This window comes from Nematostella vectensis, chromosome 3, assembly GCF_932526225.1.
Source record: "Nematostella vectensis chromosome 3, jaNemVect1.1, whole genome shotgun sequence".
Taxonomy (NCBI): Eukaryota; Metazoa; Cnidaria; class Anthozoa; order Actiniaria; family Edwardsiidae; genus Nematostella; species Nematostella vectensis.
The window spans coordinates 1564366-1591140 of record NC_064036.1 but is presented as its reverse complement, the minus strand read 5'-3'; the positions used below and the strand labels follow the sequence as shown (position 1 = coordinate 1591140).

The 26775-nt window shown below is 40.8% G+C and overlaps 2 protein-coding genes across 4 annotated transcripts in view; both read right to left on the bottom strand.

Annotated features, from left to right (window-relative positions):
* The window catches only part of LOC5517045 (AN1-type zinc finger protein 5), a 31862-nt gene extending 27954 nt beyond the window's left edge, over window positions 1-3908 (bottom strand). Inside the window, exons 1-2 of the mRNA XM_032386923.2 lie at window positions 3852-3908; window positions 3550-3629 (exon numbers count right to left, since the gene is read on the bottom strand). The gene's annotated coding sequence lies outside the window, so the exon portion shown is untranslated. The remainder of the gene's footprint in view (window positions 1-3549; window positions 3630-3851) is intronic.
* Window positions 3909-6566: 2658 nt separating this feature from the next.
* On the bottom strand, window positions 6567-26572 carry LOC116621077 (IQ domain-containing protein E). Of its 3 annotated transcripts, none has more exons than XM_032386924.2 (28): window positions 26211-26572; window positions 25778-25825; window positions 24301-24340; window positions 23974-24030; window positions 22976-23080; window positions 22220-22332; window positions 21516-21567; window positions 20333-20412; window positions 19644-19721; window positions 19382-19420; window positions 19249-19299; window positions 19045-19115; window positions 18532-18737; window positions 18330-18431; window positions 17516-17574; window positions 17045-17144; window positions 16645-16786; window positions 16035-16139; window positions 15554-15788; window positions 15316-15348; window positions 14582-14784; window positions 14208-14329; window positions 12492-12728; window positions 10412-12349; window positions 9085-9657; window positions 8192-8404; window positions 7579-7622; window positions 6567-6906 (listed from the first exon to the last, which is right to left on the bottom strand). In XM_032386924.2, exons 1-28 carry the CDS (start codon window positions 26235-26237, stop codon window positions 6829-6831), a joined length of 5151 nt encoding a protein of 1716 aa, XP_032242815.2. In that variant the 5' UTR covers window positions 26238-26572; the 3' UTR covers window positions 6567-6828. The 3 variants fall into 3 exon arrangements, with proteins under 3 accessions (XP_032242815.2, XP_032242816.2, XP_048581152.1); XM_032386925.2 differs by having other exon boundaries at window positions 10412-12229; window positions 26211-26571; XM_048725195.1 differs by lacking the exon at window positions 10412-12349 and having other exon boundaries at window positions 26211-26563.
* Window positions 26573-26775: the final 203 nt, after the last annotated feature.

Sequence of the window (26775 nt, the reverse complement as noted above, 5' to 3'; positions counted from 1 at the left end):
ACTAGTGTACGACTCTTCTAGAAATACCCACAAGGCAACACTGTATGGTGTCTATAATACTACTAAACTAGTGTACGACTCTTCTAGAAATACCCACAAGACAACACTGTATGGTGTCTATAATACTACTAAACTAGTGTATGACTCTTCTAGAAATACCCACAAGGCAACACTGTATGGTGTCTATAATACTACTAAACTAGTGTACGACTCTACTAGAAATACCCACAAGGCAACACTGTATGGTGTCTATAATACTACTAAACTAGTGTACGACTCTTCTAGAAATACCCACAAGGCAACACTGTATGGTGTCTATAATACTACTGAACTAGTGTAGGACTCTTCTAGAAATACCCACAAGGCAACACTGTATGGTGTCTATAATACTACTGAACTAGTGTACGACTCTTCTAGAAATACCCACAAGGCAACACTGTATGGTGTCTATAATACTACTGAACTAGTGTACGACTCTTCTAGAAATACCCACAAGGCAACACTGTATGGTGTCTATAATACTACTAAACTAGTGTACGACTCTTCTAGAAATACCCACAAGGCAACACTGTATGGTGTCTATAATACTACTAAACTAGTGTATGACTCTTCTAGAAATACCCACAAGGCAACACTGTATGGTGTCTATAATACTACTGAACTAGTGTACGACTCTACTAGAAATACCCACAAGGCAACACTGTATGGTGTCTATAATACTACTAAACTAGTGTACGACTCTTCTAGAAATACCCACAAGGCAACACTGTATGGTGTCTATAATACTACTAAACTAGTGTACGACTCTACTAGAAATACCCACAAGGCAACACTGTATGGTGTCTATAATACTACTAAACTAGTGTACGACTCTTCTAGAAATACCCACAAGGCAACACTGTATGGTGTCTATAATACTACTAAACTAGTGTACGACTCTACTAGAAATACCCACAAGGCAACACTGTATGGTGTCTATAATACTACTAAACTAGTGTACGACTCTTCTAGAAATACCCACAAGGCAACACTGTATGGTGTCTATAATACTACTAAACTAGTGTACGACTCTTCTACTAGAAATACCCACAAGGCAATACTGTATGGTGTCTATAATACCACTGAACTAGTGTACGACTCTTCTAGAAATACCCACAAGGCAACACTGTATGGTGTCTATAATACTACTAAACTAGTGTACGACTCTTCTAGAAATACCCACAAGGCAATACTGTATGGTGTCTATAATACCACTGAACTAGTGTACGACTCTTCTAGAAATACCCACAAGGCAACACTGTATGGTGTCTATAATACTACTGAACTAGTGTACGACTCTTCTAGAAATACCCACAAGGCAACACTGTATGGTGTCTATAATACTACTAAACTAGTGTACGACTCTTCTAGAAATATCCACAAGGCAACACTGTATGGTGTCTATAATACTACTGAACTAGTGTACGACTCTTCTAGAAATACCCACAAGGCAACACTGTATGGTGTCTATAATACTACTGAACTAGTGTATGACTCTTCTAGAAATATCCACAAGGCAACACTGTATGGTGTCTATAATACTACTGAACTAGTGTATGACTTTTCTAGAAATACCCACAAGGCAACACTGTATGGTGTCTATAATACTACTAAACTAGTGTACGACTCTTCTAGAAATACCCACAAGGCAACACTGTATGGTGTCTATAATACTACTGAACTAGTGTACGACTCTTCTAGAAATACCCACAAGGCAACACTGTATGGTGTCTATAATACTACTGAACTAGTCTCTTCTAGAAATACCCACTATATGGTGTCTCTAACATAAATGGCAATGACTAATTTACACTCCTACAACTATGATAATCTCTGAAAAAAACCTATAACCATTTCTTTTATCAGCCAGGAAAGCTACAACAGTTTATTTCAATCCAAAAACACAATATCAGTCAGACCTGACGGCCCACTTTTTATAGAATTTCTCAAATCATGACCTTGGTATTAAAGCTAGCATGAAGGGAGTTCTAAATTAGCACTCACATAAATAGCTCATATAATTAGTTCATTCCAATTAAGTGTGCATAATACAGAAATAGGAAAAATATGGTATCCAAATTGTTTCATGTAGTTATAAAATAATGGTTGATGTGTGTGGGTTGCAAATCTATGGACAGTCGATGGGCAAAGTATAAAATGCCACCTGCACCAACTGGCAACATTTCCCAAGGGTAATATTCCTACAACCACCATTTCCTGCTCTTAGAAACTTCACTGTATTTCACTAAGTAAAAGGCTTATTTCAGCATTGAGAAAAATGTACATATCGCCAATATCTCGCCTAAAAAGTACTTCTTTTGATTGGTGTTGATTTTGCTTCTGTGATAAAAATGCACATTTCCAAAATAGGAAGAGATTTAAAAGAATTTATTATACAGTCCATGGGGTAAAAAAGAAACAGTGTCAGACAGAATTTGATAGATAAATTGGAGGCTTCAAACTGGTTCTAACCAGAACACATCACACCCTGTGTGTCAGTGATATAGCAGAATTAGTCAAATACAACATCAGAGATCTATTGGATCTGTGAACTTGTGTCAGGCAAAGAATATCTCTGACATGACTCAGAGGATGGCTTTTTACGCCTGATTCAAAAAATAAATAAATAAATTACAACTCTTGAGATTGGAATATGGCGATTCTGAAAATGTATGGCTACTCAAAAAAAATTATTGCGAATAAGAAATACTGGTTTATGGCCTAAAGCATGTAGAATCTGACTGGCTTCGTAGCATGTGATGATAATAATAAATCTTCATTGTGAAAGATGTCGCACATCTGACTTCACTCGCATCATTTCCTCACCAAGGAAAACATTTTCATCCTTCCAGCTGCCGAACAGAACCGGAAAAGTCGCTATTTCTCTCTTTTACATTTTAAAGAAATAATATTCAAGGGAGGAAAGATAAGCTGTGTATTTAAATGGGTATTCTGAGCCAAGCGCTTTGTGAATTTAGATTCTAATTTATTATTGTGCGGTTTTCTCTTCCTTCTAGACTTGCATGACTCAGCTAGGAAAAACACGAAATCAGAAATCACGCTAAAAAAAAGCCTCTTTCTGGAAAAAGGTTGGTTATAGAGACCCAAGAACAGACAGGGCTGGACAAAGTAGGGTCAACCCTACGATAAAATGAGAAAAACGCAAAATTATTTGTGTATTCGCAAGCCAAGCCCCAGCTTGTATTAGTAGTTTCAGTGGCGTTAGTTAGAACGCAATAAAAACGAACCTTTAAACGATAGAGTTATCGAAAGGACTGTTAGTTGTGAGGTGAATATTTTGGTGAAGAGTAGGGTTTTTTATGGTTCTTATTCATGTCAATAGTAGGAGAAAGCGGAGTTGCTACCGTATGGACTAAAACACAACAAAAGCTTGGTACAAATAAACAATCGTTCTCGCCAGCGCCCAACGAAATGCTTCGAAAATTTGCTCTTGTAGAAGGTAGAACTTGAATTTAAAAACATATTAAGATAAAGTGGACTATAACTTACCGTTATATGTTTATAGAATGTCTTGTAATAAGCCGTTCGACGAAAAATATCGTCCAAACTCTGAGTCGTTTTCGCTCTTTCTGCCGGAAAATCGAGCAAATTCTGGGTTATTTCTTTGTGACGTCATGATTATTCTAATTTCATGTCAATCAACTCAGAAAGCCGTGCATGATTGGTTCACTAGACAAAAGAAAGCCTATTGAAGGAACAAGGTCGGTAAAAACAAACAGCACGCTAAGATAGATTTCAGCGCTGAAGAATAGTCAGCCAAAATCATGGACAATAACAATACTCTTACTTACATTTTAGGGCGCTTAAGGGCTTTACTTTCTGTATTCTATATTATTTCAAACCTCAAAAATATATATGACGAGCTCCTAAAAGTCCCAATGGGTCGTAGTAAAAAAAAATGAGTATCAATATTTTTTTGAAATAAAATTTTGTAATTGTGAACACACGTCGTACTGTTACGTGTATATCCTAATCATGTAATCCAGCAGTTATTTTTAACATCATATTCCGTATTCATGAATGCGTTGATGCGAAGAGCCTCATGCGTTGCGTCAGTAAGGTCATTATGACGTCAAGATGTGAGTCACGATTCGTGTCTGGTGTATGCCGAATACCTCTCGAGCTAACACGTAACATCCCCGATAATGACACGAGACAGCTCCGAACGCTTCAACGTTCTCCAAACAAAAGCTTTTCCATGAAGTCGTTTTATGAGAGGCGCTTCCGGTTTAAAATGACCGAAGGCTTCGCGTTGCCAAATATCTTACGGGTTGCACGTGCTTGGCTGGTGGCACGAATTCACTCAGCGAGACAAGGTTTTACTGGATTAGCGCGATATGCGCGAGAGCAGACGACGGGAGGTTTTCAAAGCCGCCGCGTATTATGCCTGTATTGTGAATGAAGTGGTTTTGGTTTGTCCAGAGTGGATGATGCTATCACGCGCGCTAGAATCACGTTCATGTGTGTTTTTTTTTTTGCATTCATAAAACAAATTAAAAAAAGCATTTCAAATGAACATAAAAACCACGAGAAAAGAAGAACCGTGTAATGGAAAAGAAAAAGGAAAAATAAGTGCACAACGAGAATACTAGTTTCCGCCACTGTTTTCACCAAAGGCACTCTAGGCTTTACACAATGAGACAATGCCTATTTCCTCTTTGTTATCGGGCAATGTATACACATATTGTGTAGTTCCCATTGCGGGGATTGGAAATTCCGGGAGAGGGGGGGGGGGGGGGGTTTGGGGTTCAAACGCCGAGGAATTTCCAGAGGAGAGGGGGTAAAATGCCCTTTTTCCTAAACAGTTACTGTATTTATTTTTTTCCAGGGGGTTGAAAATTCCAGAGGGGTGGAGGGTCATACCTCGGACCCCCTCAATACGGGGGTATGGATATTTTTTGGAACTACGCATTTCAATAAAGGTTGTAAGTGTAAATGGCAGTATATGGATAAATCAAAACAATTACTGGACTTTATTTAACACCTTTATTTTAACGAATAATTAGTATCCATAAGCCATTTACCATCTGCACTGAAAACCTTTTGTTAAATGGGTATATCTGGTTAAAAATGTATATATATATATATATATATATATATATATGTAGATGATGATGAGCTCATGATTAAAAAATCCTTTCTATTCCCTGCGCCTATCTTTACATCCTATATTTCCATAACGCAGGACATATCTAGGTTTGTAAGGGGGAAGGGCAGCCCTATTTTTGTGTTGTCGAAATTTTCAATGGCAGTACAGAGATATGGAGGTGTACCCACACAATAGTTCGAGAGTGGAGGATACAGAGAGAGGTGTTTGGAATGGGTGGATATTCAAACCCCCTTTTTGAGCTGTAAAAGTAAACATCATGTCTCTTTGTTTGTATAACTAAGTATCAACTAATATCAAGACCCTCTAATATACTCTTTTTACACAAATTCTGGATTTGCTCCAGCATAACCACTGAGAATATACCTGGGCACTAAGGGTATACCTAGACACTAAGGGTATACCTGGGCACTATGGGTATACCTAGGCACTATGGGTATACCTGGGCACTAAGGGTATACCTGGGCACTAAGGGTATACCTAGGCACTATGGGTATACATAGGCACCGAGGGTATACCTAGGCACTATGGGTATACCTGGGCACTATGGGTATACCTGGGCACTAAGGGTATACCTAGGCACTATGGGTATACATAGGCACCGAGGGTATACCTAGGCACTATGGGTATACCTGGGCACTAAGGGTATACCTAGGCACTAAGGGTATACCTGGGCACTATGGGTATACCTGGGCACTATGGGTATACCTGGGCACTAAGGGTATACCTGGGCAATAAGGGTATACCTGGGCACTAAGGGTATACCTGGGCAATAAGGGTATACCTAGGCACTATGGGTATACCTGAGCACTAAGGGTATACCTAGGCACTATGGGTATACCTGGGCACTAAGGGTATACCTAGGCACTATGGGTATACCTGGGCACCTGAATATATCACTGAACTCTTAACACCGTATACGCCATCTCCATCCCTTAGATCCGCTAACAAGAACCTTCTCGTCATTCCTAAATCACGAACAAAAACTTATGGGGACAGGTCTTTTTCAAACTTTGCAGCTAAATTATGGAACTCCCTCCCCCTACACATTAGAAACACCGACTGTCTCAGCAAATTTAAATCGTCTTTAAAGACGTACTTATTTTGTAAGCACTACAACAATTGATTAGTTTTTTAACCATTAGAAATATTATCATAAGTATTAGTATTAAGATATATATATATGTATGTATGTATGTACATAGAATAGAGTAGGATGTTTGTAAAGCATTGAGATTTTTATAATGCTATATTAAATTATTATTATTATTATTACTAAGGGTATACCTAGGCACTATGGGTATACCTGGGCACTAAGGGTATACCTGGGCACTAAGGGTATACCTGGGCACTGAGGGTATACCTGGGCAATAAGGGCGATGAGAAAAAAACTCATGTCTGTTGTCTGTACAAATTTATTAAAAAATACACCACGGTCGGAAACTTAGATAAGTCTTATGTTTCTGCCACGATACAATTATTCCTCAGTAAATATATAATCGGCTTTAGCCATAGGATTTAGCTGTCGCTAGGTCTTATTGGCCCCACAGGAGAGAACGGATTGCGGGCTCACAGAGACGAGCTGGAAATTGAACCTACTTTACCCATCAGGCCCGCTCCTGTGGGCTACCTTTGGGAGAATAACCTCGGAGGACTTGGCACTAAAAGAGCTCATCAAGAGTGATATCCCTTTTACGAGACGCGGAAGAGAAACCAAAGCCCAGGCCTCCGCTGTCGCTCTGTGGGAAGCAAAGACAAACGAGTTCAATCTGAGTAAAAGTACCACAGCTAGGTGAATCATGCACTCTTTTAGGTTTGCGTGTTAAGCTAGTTATCCCAACTTAAAACCACACACAAATCTAGTGCAGCGATCTTTATGTTGCTAGGGGCAGGAAAAAGTCAGATTCAGCCAAATTCGAAATTTATCGCCAGGCTACTCTTGGTCAAGCGAACAACCGTCGCCAGGCTACTCTTGGTCAAGCGAACCAAACAAACAACCGTCGCCAGGCTACTCTTGGTCAAGCGAACCAAACAAACAACCGTCGCCAGGCTACTCTTGGTCAAGCGAACCAAACAAACAACCGTCATCAGGCTACTCTTGAACCGTCGCCAGGCTACTCTTGGTCAAGCGAACCAAACAAACAACCGTCGCCAGGCTACTCTTGGTCAAGCGAACCAAACAAACAACCGTCGCCAGGCTACTCTTGGTCAAGCGAACCAAACAAACAACCGTCGCCAGGCTACTCTTGGTCAAGTGAACCAAACAAACAACCGTCGCCAGGCTACTCTTGGTCAAGTGAACCAAACAAACAACCGCCGTCCAAGAAAATCCTTTGTTCCTATCGTAGGGACCGGGGTGCAGACGCCATGCGCAATGGAGGGATTTAGTATCTAAGGTACAGATAACATACATGCTTCTTGGCGTCTTGAGTAGAGCTTGACCATAAACTTGACACTACAAAAAAGATCACACCATAGTTTAGCAAACAAATTTGTTTCTCACTTGTGGCAAGTTAGTAAGATTGAACGGGTCATTGGGGAGAAATTTCCCCAGAGATCTATCAAACGTGCATTGGTAAAATTGGAGGGGAAGTTCTGATTTTCTCTTCCTGGATTGCGAGCTCCAGGTCTTCGGGTTGAATTATTCAGGTAAAAAAATATAATACCGCCGGAGCGCTACCATGGCGGAAGCAAATAAGCATGAGGGAAACGTTATCTTTAATAAACTTTAGTAGCGAGCCAGCGTAGCAAAAGCTGCGCAACAGAACATGACGGAGAACCCTTTAGTTATGAATTTCATTTGGATGAAAACTGTGCTCCTTGCATGCTTACTGACTTAGGATTTATCACAAAATGCAGACTAAAATACGCTCATTGACCCAACCAAACGGTAAAATCTGTCACCAGCACTAAAAAAATAAAACGTAAACATGTTTTAAGTGAATGAGAGGGTCATGATTGTTATAAATCTCTTCTCTCATCTTCGTTTGATCGAGGCTTTTAACGACAGCGAAAACAACATACGCGACTCTTTGGATTCCCGTTTTCCGCTTGAGCTTCCCGACTTGCTCCTCGAGTTTGACTTTGACGTCACGACGATATCGTCGTCGTCATCACTCTCACTGTCAACATCGTCATTGATCTCGAACATGCTACGCCTCTTGGTATTCGGCTGGTTAGACTTGGATTTGGAAGAAGAGAAGAGACTATCCATAAATGATTCCCGTCTCGCTGGCTCTGAGAACGAATGAAACCGCAGATAAGCTGAAGTTTTCCATATTTGTGATTCTACAGCCCTGGAGACAAAGGCTAAAATCCAAAAGCATTAAAGCTTAGTGCATAATATAGCAAAATACCTCTATATGCAAATTCTAACGTGCTCTTTGATTCGTTGAATAAAAGAGGAGTCGCCTGACGTGGATTAACGAACTCAGTAGGCGTTGGTGCACATGCTCAATTTGTTGTTATATCTCCAGTGTGCGCCAAGTGAAATGGACAATAGAACAAACTGGCTTTTAACCGTTTTAGGTACTTAAGTTTGAAGGGGCAAAATGAACAATATAAAAACTGGTTATAAACACTGTGGGTATGTAAGCTTGAAGGAAATCATTCTTCCAAGTATGCATTGCATTGTTGTTTTCATTAAAAAAATAAAAGACTTCTTAACTGTGTACTGGGCTGTCATGCACAAGATTACAAGAATATGACAAATGTCAGACTTTCGACACCTTACCAAAATGCGGTCAAAGTAATGCATCCTGTGTTGAGTTAGTTGGTTCCTCAGTCTTTGTACTATATATTTTTTTATCATGACAGAGGCCTTAAATTAGCCCCAATATACACAATATGAATCCGGTTGTGGTCCCCGCTACAAACAACATTACACCAAGGAAAACAGATCAAATGATTGAACTTACCCTTACTAACACCAGACCGGGAAGTAGACGAGTCTTTCCTCCCAACAGGCACTGCGCGCTTAGAGGTCACGATGACGTCATCGCTGTCCTCCTCCGAGTCCTCGTCAATTTCTCGGCTGAATTTCCCGGTGGTCTTTGCATATTTATCGCTGCTGGTGCGCCTTGTCGAGGAAGTTCGGGAACTTTCCTTGCCCCGGTCTTCCCGAGAGTGGGAGCTGGCGGAGTTACGCGAGAGACTGGGTCTTTGGGAAGTCCCAGTATTTTTTGCGGTCTTCGGTGAAGTTACTTCTACGTCATCGTCATCATCATCATCGTCGCTATCCGCAATTTCGTGTCGATTTCTTGAAGACGTTTTCCGTCTAAGCGAGTCCCCGCTTGGCACGTTCTGTTGTTGACTAGTACTTGATTTACGTTCAGTGGGTGTTGTTTTGTGATCGGAATAGCTCGATTTTCGATCGGACGAGTGTCGATCGGGTGTGTTCTTCCTATCACGCGAGGAGAATCTCAAGTTAGGACTGCTTTCTTCCGAACCTTCATCGATCGTTCTTTGTGGGTTCACTCGTTTGGATATTCCTATAAAGGAGAAGTAAAATATTTATAACGAAACGGGTGAGAGTTCCTAGATTTGACGATACTGCCGTGTACCGTTGTCCTCGAAATATACGCGAAACTATCTGTCAAATCTTGAAATCTAGCGCTTCTATCTTCGCGTAAATACAGTAGCATAGAATGCACTACAATAAGAAAATGGATAGCGACGTCACTTTCGGTAACAAAGCAAATTTTGGAAAGAAGGGGTCGAGCAAGAGAACGTACAAAGCACTGCAAGAGCACAAAGGCATTAATTGAGAGGTTAAACTACACTAACGGCAAGACGTCTCTATTACAAATAAATCCTTTAATTCTCACTATAAATTAATTAGCTAATTTATGTAGATCAGAATGCGTGATTGTTACGAAGAATTTATTACAATTATTTTAGTAAGAAACTGCTGCTTATTAGTGATCTAAACTGGCTATTTTACAATCATTTCGACAAAATAAAACTGCACAAACTTATATGCGGAGAAAAATACATAATAATAATAAAATCAAGGTTAAACATTACAATATCATAGCGTATAGCAATATAATAGCGAGGCAAAACAGTAAAATTTTAACACAGTTTTAAACAGTAAAAGGGCGCGTAAAGATTATGCGTATAGAGAAAGATGATTGTGCGAAAGGCGCACGAAGATTCCACGAATGCAGGGCGAAAATCGCACGAATGCCGGATAAGGATTGCACGAACGTATGAATAAGGCCATAAAAGCGATGCGTAACATACCAGCACCTGCACCGCCCCGTACCGGCATGCATTTGTTATCTGACAGTCGCCAGCTATCTGTAGGCGCGGCATAGCTGTCTCGAGTTTCCGTTGAATAACGGGCAACGCCCTCTTTCTTGACCTCTTGATGCATGTAATCCTTGCCGTCAGAGCTGAACACCTCTTCAAGAGACGAAGGTGGGTAAGTTGAACGCTCTGGACCGACAAATTCCTTGCGGATTTCTTTGCTTGTTGATGTCAGCGATTTGTTTTGACTGGATAAATCATGTTCTGAATCTCGTCTTCGGTGTCCTGTAGCTACTGTAGGTGGATTGTTCAGCTTGTCTGATGTCGTGGCTGTTCTACTGGTGATACCGCTGCTAACGTTTCCCGGATCCATCACTCTGTCTCTATCGTTTAAGGTCGTCAATCCAGGGTATATAGCTAACTCATTGTCCATTACATTTTCTTTCTCATTATTATTGTTCCATTCAATATTTATGTTCTTATTCGTTTCTGTTTTCGAAGCTTGTCTTTTGTCGTCTTTTTCCTCTACCATGAAGCTCACTATTGGTTTCGTAGTCGAAGGCGCAAAATTTGGCATTTCCAAACCAGAAAAGAATTTATTCGGCGAAGATAACGAGAGTTCTTGCTGTTCATTACAAGCATTGAAACATTTTTCATCAGCCACACCTTTAATCGTCTTAACCTGCACGTCCCTGTGTGCACTGGAAGTATTTGCGTCATCTGCATTGCCATCTATCTTAACCTGCACGTCCCCGTGTGCACTGGAAGTATTTGCGTCATCTGTCTTGTCATCTATCTTAACCTGCACGTCCCTGTGTGCACTGGAAGTATTTGCGTCATCTGTCTTGTCATCTATCTTAACCTGCACGTCCCTGTGTGCACTGGAAGTATTTGCGTCATCTGTCTTGCCATCTATCTTAACCTGCACGTCCCCGTGTGCACTGGAAGTATTTGCGTCATCTGTCTTGTCATCTATCTTAACCTGCACGTCTCTGTGTGCACTGGAAGTATTTGCGTCATCTGTCTTGCCATCTATCTTAACCTGCACGTCCCCGTGTGCACTGGAAGTATTTGCGTCATCTGTCTTGTCATCTATCTTAACCTGCACGTCTCTGTGTGCACTGGAAGTATTTGCGTCATCTGTCTTGCCATCTATCTTAACCTGCACGTTCTCGTGTACCTTGGAACTGTTTCTATCAGTCGCACCATGAACTATTTTGTTCCTTGATGACGTCTTGCGAAGAATTCTTTTTCTTGGAGCAGCAATAGGCTTGCTTCGTCTGGTAGCCTTCACATTCAGAGATTTGTCCTCGTTTGCTAAATCATTCCGCTCTATTACTCCAATTCTTGCTTCTGAAAGTCTCTTAAAGTCGTCCTCGAGTTCGTCATCACCCTGCCGGTTTCTTTGAATACCTGCCTGCCTTCTAGTTTCTCTCGCAGACGAAGAAGTGTCATCAGTCTTGAGATCTTGGCCCGTCTTTTTGGTGCTAGATTTCGAAGAAGTAATTTTCTTGTTGGATCCAAACATAACCATAGCGTTATCGGAGTCCGAATTTGTGGAAGAGGCAGGGGTGACAGTCGCGGTCGTTTTGTTAACCGCAATTTTTGGAGACGAATAGGTGCCAATCTTGGTCTCCTTGATAGCCGAGTTTGTGGGGCATGTGGCAGCAACTGTTTCACTCCTTGTGACCGTCGAGTCACTGGGAGACCCAGAGATGACGGACTTTTCCGTTAACGGGGAGACTGACGCAGTCTCCTTCATAGACGAGTCTGTGGAAGAGGCAACTGAGCCATGCCTCTTTGCAGCCAGATCTGTTGAATGAGATACTGATTGAGGCTTCCTGATAGCCTTGGGATGGGCTATTGACGATGTCCTATTAACAACCGAGTCCGTCAAAGGGTTTACTGACCGGGCATTCTTGATAGCCGAGTCTGTGGAAAGGGTGACTGACTCAGGAGAGTTGGTTGAAGACGCATGGGCAAAAAAAAAAGTAAAAACACAACCACCTCAACAAAGTAAACCATGAGAACCTGATTTCAACCTGCTTAAGTTACTAATAACCGCGTGTCTTACCATTACCCCTGACGTGTGAGGCGTTACCACCAATGACGACGTCGTCATCTGAGTCCGACTCTGACGTGTCCGGTAGGTTGATCGTGGGTGTGGCAGCAGTCTTGGTGTGCCGAGGCGGGGGGAGGGGAGGGGAACTGTCAGGGGTCCTATGGGTGCGAGGTGCAGGGCGTGGTGGGTGCAAGGAGGGTGAGGCTCTAGTGCGAGGGAGTGGTTTGGGCTCACGTGATGGAATCTCATCTGGGAATAAGAATTGCAAAAAGTGATGGCGATTTACGAAGAGATAAACACCAATTGCTATTAACATGAGCACATTGTGCTTAACCAATAACGATGCCAGCCTTCACCATGACTGCGAGCTATTTAGTGCATTTGACATTATGTGGAAAGAATATAATTTAGCTTAGAGAGCATTATTTTTTTTATTAATTATTTAACCATTAATTTAACCATTATATTTATTCATAATCACAAAGTAGGAAGAGGAGAATAAAATGACAGACTGGATCATGCTTTTGAAAATGGCGAGAGTAGACAGATCCCGATTGGACGTTGTGGCGATTGTTACATGTAGATGAGCCAGTTACAATAAAAAGTGTCTCTGTGCACTCATTCCTGGTCTGCTGAGCGTAAAAGGAGTCGATAGGTGACGCGAAGATAAGAAGTTTAAGCGTGGAGTCGACGTGTCGCTCAGCTAAGATGGCACATAACACTGGAAAACGTAGCCATCGCAAGCATAAATATACTTAAAAGCGCTTGCTCGATTAAATTCAACCCATCGAAAAGAACATACGAGAGAACACTTTAACAATGAAACAAGTCATCAAGTATCTCAACTAGTCGGAGGCCAGACGAAAAAAAAGCGTTGTCATTGAGCCCTTGGTAGCTTTATAAGATATATCAATCACAACAACACCACAAGGTCCAATAAAGTGACGACGTTAGATATGTTAAACAGTAGAGAAGGATCAAACAGTATTAGTTTGAGAGTATCAGGTAAAAAAAATCAATACTTGTTACAATGTTAAGTGTGCGGGTACGTGATATAATGCAAGTATGACGCTAGTATACGACCACACGGACAAACAAATGCGCTTTATACTGGAGGTAGCAGGGGAGGACGCTTCCTCGCACGCCAGGCTCCGCCAATCTCATACTCTACGGGCAAGGGGGGGAATAGAATGGGCTTTCTAAAACTGGCCCGACCATTTAACTTTTGAGGGGGTTATTTCGAATTTCATGCATCCCCTTGGCGTGTAGAAAAAAATGTCGCTGTTTAATAAAAAGAAGAAAAAGAACACACTAGCTACATAACAAAACAAAATCCTGCTGCTCAACAAAACAGCCTCCTAAAAAGTTTAATTGTCAACCCCTTGGATCAATAGAGAAATTTCTTATTTTTTACCATCAAACGTCTGGGTGCCACGTGACCAGGGTCTCTTCCCCTGATGCCAGCATCTACTCCACTTTTAATGGCTTCTGACTCACGTCCCTCCACATAAAAGGGGTGGACCCTGGGGCGCGAGGATGCCGCAGTTCCAACCAGTGTTAGATTAATAATCCACAATAAAACCAGAACTTTGTATTTTCCAATCATAACCCAAGACTCTAGAGCAACCAATTGTTTTTTTCTTTTTTATGTTATAATAACGGGCCAAAACAGAGGTTCAAAAAAGCGTGACATTGCATGTGCCTGCGAGAGGGCTTCACATGACTCACCTGTGAAACTGGATCTTTTACGCGATGAGAATGGCGATTTGCTCTTATCTTGACGAGAGGATAAGGCTTCGATGTCCAAGCCTCCATCCGAATCATCCGACTCCGATAACTCGTGCGTGGACCTGAGAAATGCACCAATTATAAGGTGTCAATGTATTAAGTGGTGTGGTATGGAACTGAAGATGGTACCATGGGAAAGCGTTCCCAGCGGTTCTTTCACATCCCCAAGTATACAGGGTATGAAATGCGACAAAAAAGGCTCACTATCCTCATCCCAGAAGACGAGGGGTTCACAGTTTATAGAGAGCCAGGTTTTTATTACCTTAAAACCGATGACAGATCTATACACTGAACAATGCCATGGTTTTACCAACCTCTTATCCATCGGGCTGTTACGTGACCCCTCCCCATAGCTTTGCCGTGACAAGGAAGACCTCGTCACATGACCCCTCATTGCTGATTGGATATTGACGACAGCGCCATCGGAGTCCATTTCTTCCGGGACCTCATCCATCTGAGCGAGTCTTTGCTGGCGAACCACGTGACCACGCAGTGCTGCTTGAATATCCAGTACGGCCTATTTGCGAACAATACCCTTAGTTGCAGAAGGAATAGCAGGTAGTGGGTAAGGTTGGGGCAGTGGGTTCAGGGAGAATAGGACGGTGTAGGGCATGTTGTATATGGCGGTAAGACGCCTCTTTCTGGGAACAGGTAGCAGGCCAGAGAGCATTGCCGCTGACTCTAGCGCGTATTTGTCCCAAAGCACCTAGGGTAAAAAAGTTGACACTTGCAGGTAAGGTTGGGGCAGTGGGTTCAGGGAAAATCGGACGGTGTAGGGCATGTTGTATATGGCGGTAAGACGCCTCTTTCTGGGAACAGGTAGCAGGCCAGAGAGCATTGCCGCTGACTCTAGCGCGTATTTGTACCAAGGCACCTAGGGTGAAAAAGTTGGCACTTGCAGGTAAGTTGGGACGGGTGGGTGAGGGGTGAAAAGGAGGACGGATGGTTGGTTGTGGATGGCGGTATGATGTCTCTCTGGATGCAGGTAGCAGAGAATCGTGTGCCGCTTTCCATGCGAAAAGTGGCATTCGTAACGAAATGACCTTACCTCTTCCTGCTCCACCTCATTTTGCTGTCGCTTCTGAAAAAAAGAAATGGATAAAATAATGACAATGAAGTACACAGTAAAAGTAAAACCCATCACCTACAAAAAACAAGTGTCATTGATATAGCGCCATGTACAGGATGCCAACACAATAAAAAACACATATAACATGGGAAAAAAAGGTGTATAGTTGTATGTCGTGTTGCAAGTTGTTGCGCGAAAAGTTGCATGTACAACTTACATAGTCCCTGTGTCTCCGCCACTGTTTTTGCAATGTTTGTGCGGCTTTGTCCTGCTCTTGCTGCTCCTTCAGCCATCTCCGTTCGCTCTCCAAGGTCTGTTTGTGGCCGTGGTACTGCCGCCATTGCTTCTGTAGTGTCTTAGCCGCGTGTCTCTGCTTAAACTCTTCAAGCTCTCGCTCCATCTCCGATTCTCGCTCACTTGTCCGTAAAGAGGGCTTGCGCGTGCTGTACTGGCTACAAAATTGAAGAGATGGTAAGACCCTGGAGCCATTAGGCCATTAGGTAAATCAGGGCAAATCCGTTGATGTGTGTACAAGAATAAAATAAGCTAAAGGATACGTGACCTGATGGTTATACGCCATTCAAGACATAATCAAGACATAATCATAAAGTTCATTGAAACTAAATTCTGGGGGATGTTCTACTAAAAAGGAATGTAAAATAATGATTGAAGAAGATGCATACTTCTATAATATCTACCTGGCAGTGGACGTAATACTTGTTCTTCGTTGCTCAATGATTTGGGGTTTCTCGGAGGAGCTACGGTACCTTTCGAGCTCTTCTTCCGTAAGGCGAAGTTTGTCCCTGTGAATATGGAAGATATCCGTTGTAATGCTAAAATATACAGTGTATCCACAGGGAAAAACTTTCAAACACTGAATTAAGAAACTATATTTTATGTAAATGTCAATTCGCCCGTTAACGAGGTAAGCGTTACAGTTTCTAACGGTGTCCTTATAAACGAGGTAACTGGGGTCTCCATAGTGTCCTTATTATCGAGGTTACAGTATACGAGGACAGTTTAAGGGTCCTAACGGTGTCCTATTAACGGGGTTCCGGTGTTAAATTAATTTTATGATGCACTGGTGTCTAAGGTTTGTTAACAACCTTCCAGTAATAGGTGTGGTCCTCCTTCCGTCTCTATATCACCCGTCTCAGCTTACCTTAGCTCGACTGCTACAATCCTGTAGTTGGTTCTGTCTTCCTTCAGTCTCTATATCACCGGTCTCTACTTGCCTAATCTCGTCTGCAACATTCCTGCAGTGGGTGTGGTCCTTCTTCAGTCCCTCTATCACCTCTCTCTGCTTACCTTAGCTCGTCTGCGACATTCCTGTAGTGGGTTCTGTCTTCCTTCAGTCGCTCTATCACCTGTCTCTGCTTCTCCTGCTCCTCAAGAAGCTCTGCCTCCCGCGATCTCAGGTCAGCGGTAGAACCATGAGACCCTGAACGACCTGAACGGATGACAAATCATTCGAGAAAGGTAGATTGGAACCTTTCTAAAGAAAGGAAACTTTTGAGTCACTCTACAATCGCAGCACTTTTTTCTGCTAATTTCGCGACAATTTGATATTCGGGACTATTTGCAAACTTCTAGTAACACTAAAATGTCATGTGATAAGGTGCACTGAGATCACCCTGCAGGACCATTGGTTTACTACCCTTGAATACCCTTGGCTGAGTACAGTATGTCACGATGCAATATGGCTTGCCTTTCACTTTTTTGGACTGTTTCTTGTCTTTAGCGGGATCGTCATCACTGAGATCATCACTCCCTCTCGCTTTACGATTTGAACTGGCATCATCAGCTTTCTGTGTGTAGCAAATTATAAGATGAATTAGGACGCTCTCTCATAAAAGCTTATAGAGTAGACTTGGAACTCTCTAAGAAAAGACCACAAGGAGAGGATGTCTTGTCGCACTTGGATGTTTGCATTGCAAATTAGTTGGAGGCAAAAAAAAAAAATTTAAAAAAATAGGGGAAAGGCGAACGGCACAGCATTCTTAAAAATCCCAATAACTGTACAATCACTGTGTAGTGTCACGGCCAGAGATTGAAAGACATTGAATGGGGAGTACAGTAAGGGTTAGTACAATAAGTTTATGACATAACTTATACTTACGTGATTTACTTTTTTTACATCGTACTCAAACAAACAAGTACATAATAGAGCAAGGCTTACCATTTCTAAATCTCGTATCGTCTGAAGAAGCTGTCCTCGAGACATGTCGGCATACTCGACTGAAAAAGAGACAATTTTTGTGATAAACGCATGGTATCACCTGACCCACATTTGTTAGCTTCTGTGGTTTTCCTGCTGTATACAAAGTTCATGTTAGCCTGTGGCGCAAGCCCAAAGGGTTGGGAAAGAAGAGAGAAGGCAAGGCGCACGCACTCGCTGCATCCTACTCTCCAGGCGCGCTGGATCTATCCATCATTTTCCCTAGCCCTCTGCGCTTGCTACACAGGCTAAGTTCATGTATACAGTATGCCTCTAGTTGGCACGGTACATATGTTTGCCAGGGCTAAATAAGTATTAGTACATCACTTTTTCAATTGAATGAACCATGTTATACAAATATTTAGCATTAGGTTGGGCATCTTTCTGAAGGGCTGTTCCAACAATTTTCGAGATGTTGTTGTAAAGAAGGACCAAGATGTCAGGGCTTATTGGTATTACAATACTGGCGACTGGCAAAGACGACAAACACAAAGTTGCTGTTTTTGCTCTTTCAGGTTATTATCAGGTGCGTACACAGGGGGGTGCACAGGGTGCGCTCACCCCCCCTTGGCGGCCAAAAAGTGGGTCATTCCTTATTAAGGAATCTTCAAATTCTATGCTTTTTCCTCATGATACCTAGACTGCGCAACTTCCCCCCCCCCCCCCTCAGCCCATCCTGGGTACGCGCCTGATGATGAGCGGCCGTCAGTGGTGTGTGCTGTAAACGATACAATATAAATTTATTGCATACTATAAAAAAGCAACTTCAACGTACCTTTGAAGGGCTTTTTCTTATCTTTCTTGGACTGCCCCTCGACAAAGGCAATCATATCGTTTTTGAGGCTCTTATTCTCAGCTTTGAGAAACTCGACCTCGTCTAAGGATAAGATAAGATGATGCCGCAACAATTTCAATCATATTTCCATAGGATTCCATAATCTACAAGACCATATATCATGCAAGTTGGATCTTTCTACCTTGGGTCCTCTGTGCAGAAGCACTCATTGGCGTTTTGCCTCGGCCACCTCTTGATTCCATTGTTCCTTCTGCCGGTTGGTGGTGCATTCTGGCTTGCTGCTGCTCAAGTAGTGCAAGCTGCAACCGCTGAACCTCCTGATAGTACATCTCTGTTTGAAGGCTCAATTCATCCACATCCGTCAATTTCATGTCTCGTTTGAGTTTGCTGAAGAATACAAAGGATCAAAGCCCAATCGGTTAAATATATGCAAGGGTGGATCCAGGGGCAGGGGTTGATTGGGTGGCTACTGGGTTGCTTTTGATTTCTGGTACAATTTAGGTATCAACCATCCCTTTTCATGTTTATTTTCAAGTTCATCAACTGGATCCATTTGAAGTACATATCAAAACCCAACGCTGTAATAAATCAGAGGATCTCAGAGGAATACATAAATTAGTTAAAACATGATTTTTTCTTTTTTTTTTAAGCAGGACTGCACTACCCTCTCCCTTTGGCTAGCACCAAAACTTACCTCAGCTCTGATTCTTTCTCTTTCACAGTTCTCTCTGTTGCATGGAGTTTTTGTTTCAAGCTGTTTACAATCTGTTTTGAAAATTAAGAATACCCATAAGTTTTTGCTACTTTAGTGTATACATAATTAGAGCTTAGAGGGGAGGAGGCAGAATGTCCCTACTTTTCGTCGTTTTTCAGGTAATTACTTTTGACTTTAGCTTACCGAGCTTGTGTCCCCTCGTTTGTCTGTGAGAGTTCTTCTCAAATCTTCAGGCTGTGAAAATACACAGAATCAGCACATTGTTCTTTACTATATTTTATTTGTAAACAAATAAAGATACATGTAAACACATCACCTGCTTTCGAGAATTCAACAGGTCTTCTATCTGTCTGTCCTTTAAAAAATAAGGAACAAATCAGTAGATTTATTTATTGACGTAACATACATAGAGAGAATGGTTAGGTTCCTTTATCCCTCCCAAATACTAAAAAGTGATTTAATCTTTAGTCTCCTCCATCCCTTTACAGAAAGGACTTATTCAAGACATTAACCCTTTGTCTGAGTAAAGCCTTTAGTTCTTTTTTATACAGTGGGGTAAAAGACTCTAAAATTACAACCTTTAACACATTCTCTTGTTCTGTCCTGAGGAGTTTAGTGCTGAGGGTGTTATTTTCCTGCTTCAATGTGTTGATAATCTATAAAGAAAAGCAACACTTTTAGTCCTGATAAAAAAATATGACAGAAATTAAGAGATACCCCGACTTTTATTTTTCGGAAAACCTTGAGTGTGCTTCCAAGTAAATGCACAGATTTTTTCTTAGTATTTGCGACTCACTCTATACATTTATTATTTAAATGACTATTGCTACAATTTGATCATAGAAGGAAAGCAAAAATGCTAGATTTCCAATGTATCTTACCCTGTTTGCATAGACAAAGTGCCCTCTATACACGAAAACAAGACATTGTGGATGTGTGCTGAACTTTTAATTTGTTTTTCAGGCCTTAGGATTACCACTGTATAAATAGAAAGACTACAGACAAGCTTTAGAAAACATAGACGGTCTGTGAAGGCATGGTGTAGATGAGCAATAAATCAACACATGGTTAAAAACGTACAGTGAACGCCTCTGTGAAACAGAACAGTTGCAGAGAAACTTTTGTTGAAACCTTGTGTTGATTTATAGCTTAGAATTACCATTTTGCATTAGTGATCATGTATGCTATTATTCAAATCTAGTTCCCTTACATTTAGACATTATCAGAATTCCATTTTAAGGATTCAAAATACATAACAGTACTGCACCTTCTTTAGCTCTATGATCTCGTCATAGTAGTCCTCGGGTGGTTTATAAGCTGGGGCCCCTGACGTTACGGAGGGTTCAGCTACACAAGACACACAGAAGCAAAACATGACTATCCCTGCTTCAATGACATATTGAGCCTTTCACTAAGCGAGCTAGAAGAATCAAGTGTACAATCGTATTTGAAGCCCTTAATGGAACGGCTCCAGACCACCTCAGGGCTAAATTCAAGAGATTTGGTGACGTTCATCTAAAGAACACTCACCAAGCAAAGAACGATCTTGTGTTACTGAGGATAAATCATAATTACAGAAAAAACAATTGAATATAGTGGCGCAAAACTCTGGGACTCACTCCCGCGAGAGACAAAGGAGTGCCGATCTGTTGGCTCATTAAATAAATAAATAAATAAATAACACTTATATAGCGCTCATACATCTCTGTTCTGATCCCTTCTTTGCTATGGCCCACCAAAAATTAACATTGTAAATTCATACATATAGATAATGTATATAGGATATTTATGTACATAGATAATATATTATATATTTTTTTCCCAGTTCACCTAAATATCATTAATTTATTCATTCTAGTTTTCCCTGAGGGCCACGTGTAAATTATCTGTTTATAAAATTAAGTGTTACACCAAATAAGTCTATCTATCTATCTATCTATCTATTAGATCTCTAACCATAAACCAACTACAACCCAGGGTTGAAGTTAGAATTTTTAAACATACAACTGTCAATAGACATAATTTGGCTGGTGATTTCCTCTATCCCAGGCAGTAAAATTAGCCAGCAGTTGGTTTAGAGGGACAACCCCGTTGACCCAGGCACTCAGGGTAATGTACCTGGTGCTATGGGGCCAGAGGGTACTCTCTCTACTCCTTTTTTCAATTCAAGTAGATGACGAAAGGAATAATAAAGGAATACAAACCAGGAAATACTGTAACAAACTAGAATCATGTAGGATTCTTCAGGAAGCTTCTGTTTTTTCTCTATTGACTGAATGTTGGGGAAACCATGGCCCACAAAAGATTTGAGATGTAGCCACATTTAATCTATTTGCTAATGTGTTAAAGTGACCAAGTGGCCCCTTTTATTTTATTTTTCTAATGTGTCAAAGTGACCAAGTGTCCAAGAGAAAGGTCACATTTTTGTCCCAAGAAGTTGCTTCACTTACTGTATGACATAGATGCACTACGGGTGTGACCCTTTGACTTGCCATTGGCCAACTATAAATAAAACAAAATGAGCCTTTTTTTATCTCATGCAGACAGAGTATAGTGTGTTTGGGAGGGCAGAAATGAAAGACAGGAAAATGAAAGAGAGTGAAAGTAGAAGGAAAGAAAAGAGAAATGATAGTGCCAGCTTAAACCCAGCTTTACAACTTCAGGCTGAATTGACTCCGCCTTATAAAGGTCATTTTAAACATCCTATAATAGGTTTACAATACACGGTTAACCCTGTGGTGATGAGTCATAAGTACAGAGAGGACAGAAGGCTTTTTTCTCCTGCAAGATTGTCTTTTCCTTGTCTGAATGAAATAAATAAACCACTTGGTCAAACACTCTCTGAAGAGCAGAATAGAGGTAGTGTACTGGCATGTCAATTTCTCTGGTGAAAAATTTCATGATGTACAATGTTATTATTCGTCGATGTCGCGCTGGGGGGAATTTCATGATGTACAATGTTATTGGTATTGAAGACTCTTTGGTGGATTGTCACAGTACAGAGAGAGCAGGTACATACAGTACATAGGTACTTCTTTTAAGTTTTAAAGATATGTTTGGTAGGTATACTTCTATTCTGTTAGGTATTTCAATTCTGCACTTGAAAGTAATACTGCACTTGGGTTTCCCTGTAAGACTAATACTTTGAGCCTACCTCAACAACTTCACTAAAGTTCCTTGTCCTTGACCCTGGCCCTCTCTTCTTTGTAGCATGAGCAGGCCTGGGACCAGCCCATGTGTTTATCCCTGTATTTTCTGTGCTGAGGGCTACAAAGAAGATTGAAATTAGGCATAATATAACCACTTCTGTTTTATTATACAGCGTATTGATGTGAAAATATATGGGAAAAGTACTAAATAAGAGGGACCACAAACAAGTGTGTAAAACAACTTTAAAAAGAATTCTAAAAAAAGAAAAGAATTTTGAAAAAAAAAGGGCTACAAAGGGCTACAAAGAAGATTAAAATTAGGCATAATATAACCACTTCTGTTTTATTATACAGCGTATTGATGTGAAAATATATGGGAAAAGTACTAAATAAGAGGGACCACAAACAAGTGTGTAAAACAACTTTAAAAAGAATTCTAAAAAAAGAAAAGAATTTTGAAAAAAAAAAAGAAATCTATATAAAAAAACTTGATTCTGCAAAATACTAATCTATTATAGTTCTACTACAGTATATAGGTTGCACCAAATAAAAATACTTGATGCCTCTAAACAAATTTATGGTCACTTGCTTTTATGTTTTTTTTTTTGCTTTTTAGAGCCAAAATTTTGCATCACTTTGTGGTCTGACACATACAACATGGTACATAAAATAGACTCAAAGGCTATATACTGTAACAAGAATGTAGAGGGATATAGGATCAAAGTTTATAGCAGCTTTAGTAAATGCTTGTATCCACAAACCTCCTGTTCCACTTTTCATTGCCGCTAGCCAAAGACTTGTATTGGACGGCTTCATAGGCTGAGGCCTTGTGTTTTTTGTCTGCTTTGATGCATAAGGAGAACCACCTTGTACAAAATGATGATTCAATCAATTAACATTAATCCTGCAAGGGAGATTACTGTAAATATGAGTTCATGTTAGTCAGGAATCTGAGGTATTGTGTCTACAGGGCTACAGCAGGGGGTGGGGCACATCTTACCCAATATTAAAAAAAAAAGAAATGACCAGAGGGTATGGTTGTGCTCCCAATATTTTCTTAAGGGAAAGTTCATTTATTATCCCGAGGGGGGGGGGGGGGGGGTGAGGATTTTGATAAAAGTAAGGGATAAAATGATAAAATTGGTTGCTCCCCCTTCAGGTGGAACAAAATATTCCATGCCCCCCTTATGCTTTTACCATATTTTTAATGCCCCCCCCCCCCCCATATTTTCCGTGCCCCTCCAGAAAACCAAAGAAAGAAGGAGCAAGAGAAGAAACGAAAACTACAATGTCAAAGGAATACGAGCAAGAGATTAGCTGCACTTTCTCTGTCTCGATGTCACTGGCTTTGCTTTCTCACTTGGCAGAGCTTGTTGATTCACAGGGAGAAGCGCTCATTTTCAAGAATGAAGATAATAATAGAAGTTTGAATAATAGAAGTTTGATTTTCGCGCCACACGCCAGCAATACGTTTGTCGGTCAGTGACAAAGGTGTTTTACAGACTGGTATATTCAAAAGGCAGTAAAAAAATCGGGGAATATGGGAAATCGGGGATTTTTGGTAATGAAGATTCTTCTAGCATAGGAGATATTAGATATCGATGATGGAGCCGTTTTGAAGGATATCTCTGTTTTATTCCTTCAGATGCACTTTAAGCCATCTGGGTTCGAGTTATTTTAGATTTAGTCACAGGGGGTCCACTAGACATAAACACTGTAATAAATGACAATATTTAAGCTATAGCATCGATGATCTTACTTGTCCCAAGTTTAGGTTTCCGGGTTTGGGCTGATTGAGGCCTTCTCCCGCTAGCACCTGAAATAAAGATATTTGAATAAATAACTTGTTAAGCATAGCCTACTGTACATGTCTGCTTCAAATGGGTTGTTTTCCAGATGATAGAGTTTGAGTCTGAAAGCTTTGACAAATTGTAAGATGGCTAGATAAACTCTGATCTAACCAAGTATCACTTTGACACTCATATTACCTACCACCTCATTACATTGACACCTCATCATTAGGAAAATTGCCTATTTTTACCAATCAAATGGCAGGCAAAAGTAAAACTAGGTGAACATTTATTACCTGTGGGAGGCCTGGGACTGAATCCATCTGATCCACTTGCCTATGAACAAAAATTACATGATTTTGTGGCACATTAGCAGCTATAATGTTTTTTTTTCTATTTCAGACACTGAACAGAGCAGACTTGATATCTAGAAAAAATCCCTAATACATGGGGAGTGCATTTCATTTCTTTGCTTTTAAGTTACATAGGTACAAGAAAAGTGAATCTTGTCTTCAGCTCTTAAAAATTAAGGTTAGCTCTGCCAGGATTTGTGAAGGAAATATTGTCCCATATCAATATAAAAATGGATTTATTGCATTGACTGAGTGAAGAGAAAGGGGGGGAGCACCACTTGGTTCCTCTCCTTAGCTATCTGAACCCTCTCCTTAGCTGTCTAAACTCTCTCCTTAGCTGTCTTACCCTCTCTCTAGCTATCTAACCCTCTCCTTAGCTATCTAACCCTCTCCTTAGCTGTCTAAACCCTCTCCTTAGCTATCTAAACCCTCTCCTAAGCTATCTAACTCTCTCCTTAGCTATCTTATCCTCTCCTTAGCTATCTTACCCTCTCTCTAGCTATCTAACCCTCTCCTTAGCTATCTTACCCTCTCTCTAGCTATCTAAACCCTCTCCTTAGCTATCTTACCCTCTCTCTAGCTATCTAACCCTCTCCTTAGCTATCTAACCCTCTCCTTAGCTATCTAACCCTCTCCTAAGCTATCTAACCCTCTCCTTAGCTATCTAACCCTCTCCTTAGCTATCTAACCCTCTCCTTAGCTATCTAACCCTCTCCTTAGCTATCTAACCCTCTCCTTAGCTATCTAACCCTCTCCTTAGCTATCTAACCCTCTCCTTAGCTATCTAACCCTCTCCTTAGCTATCTAACCCCTCTCCTTAGCTATCTACCCCTCTCCTTAGCTATCTAACCCTCTCCTTAGCTATCTAACCCTCTCCTTAGCTATCTAACCCTCTCCTTAGCTATCTACCCCTCTCCTTAGCTATCTAACCCCTCTCCTTAGCTATCTACCCCTCTCCTTAGCTATCTACCCCTCTCCTTAGCTATCTTTACCCTCTCCTTAGCTATCTACCCCTCTCCTTAGCTATCTAACCCTCTCCTTAGCTATCTAACCCTCTCCTTAGCTATCTAACCCTCTCCTTAGCTATCTACCCCTCTCCTTAGCTATCTAACCCTCTCCTAAGCTATCTAACCCTCTCCTTAGCTATCTAACCCTCTCCTTAGCTATCTAACCCTCTCCTTAGCTATCTAACCCTCTCCTTAGCTATCTAACCCTCTCCTTAGCTATCTAACCCTCTCCTTAGCTATCTACCCCTAGGATCTGTGAAAAGGAGTACAAGTTAAACCAGAGTTGACTATAGCCAGCTGAACAGCTAAATAAACAATCACTAGTGTGAGTAGATTTTATTTACACAATAGTCATCAGAACATAAAATATATAGAAGCATTTATTGAGGCCATAATAGTATCAAATCACATACCAGAGAAATAGTGGAGCCATTCGAGATATCAGAATATGCATCTGCATCCTGTAATAAGATTATAATAACAACATGTGTGATTCGTACTGCGCATGTTTTTTTGTGTGTGTTTGGTAGGTTACTTGTAGTAGAGTTTTTACATCACAGTAGAGAAACAGTCAGTTTATCAATTGCTTGAACATCTTAGCATTTAAAAGCATTGTTGGACCCAATTAAGCCCAATCTTTCAATATTGTATTTTAAAAGCAAATAATCTTATCTGAAATAGTATGCTTTTAAGTTAGTAAGCCTCTACTGCTGATATAGCAAACGTAAACAAAACTGAAATTTACTTGACTAACGATAACTAAGTATACACAGGTCAATGTATTTATGAGTGACACTTTTCGTGATATATCATTCTTTATGCCTTTACTGGTTTATAATTGCACACCTGCACTGAGATCTTTGGCGTAGGCATCGATAATCATTACAGCCTTTGTACAACCATATAGTGTTGAAATCTTCGCATGTTTTCTTCGTTGGTTCTTGTTGTCAACGGTTGGGGGGACGAACAAGCCAAGAGTTACTCGACAAAAATCTTACTAGGATCTGTACAAAAACATGGACGTCGATGTAGTTTAGGGTTTCCAAACACAAGTCAACGGTAATATGAATTTCCAGAATCAAAGCAGCAACAAAACAAAGCGAACTGTAGGTTGGAGACAGTTCCACTACATTTTCCCTCCAAACGATTTTGTGTTTATAAACAATTATACTTGATGTATGGTCAATACCAAAGAATTGTAAGAAAGGAACACCAACTATAGGATCTACCAAGTATAATGGTTATCGATTGTTTGAGATGAGTCATCGGTCTCTTGTTCAGCGGGATATGTCCATGACGTCACAACGTAACTGAGATAATTATGCGCGAAGTTGATTATGGCGCGAAAAAACAAATGTTTCAAATAAAATGGAATGGGAGAGGACCGCGGGCGCACCGAAACCACTTTGGC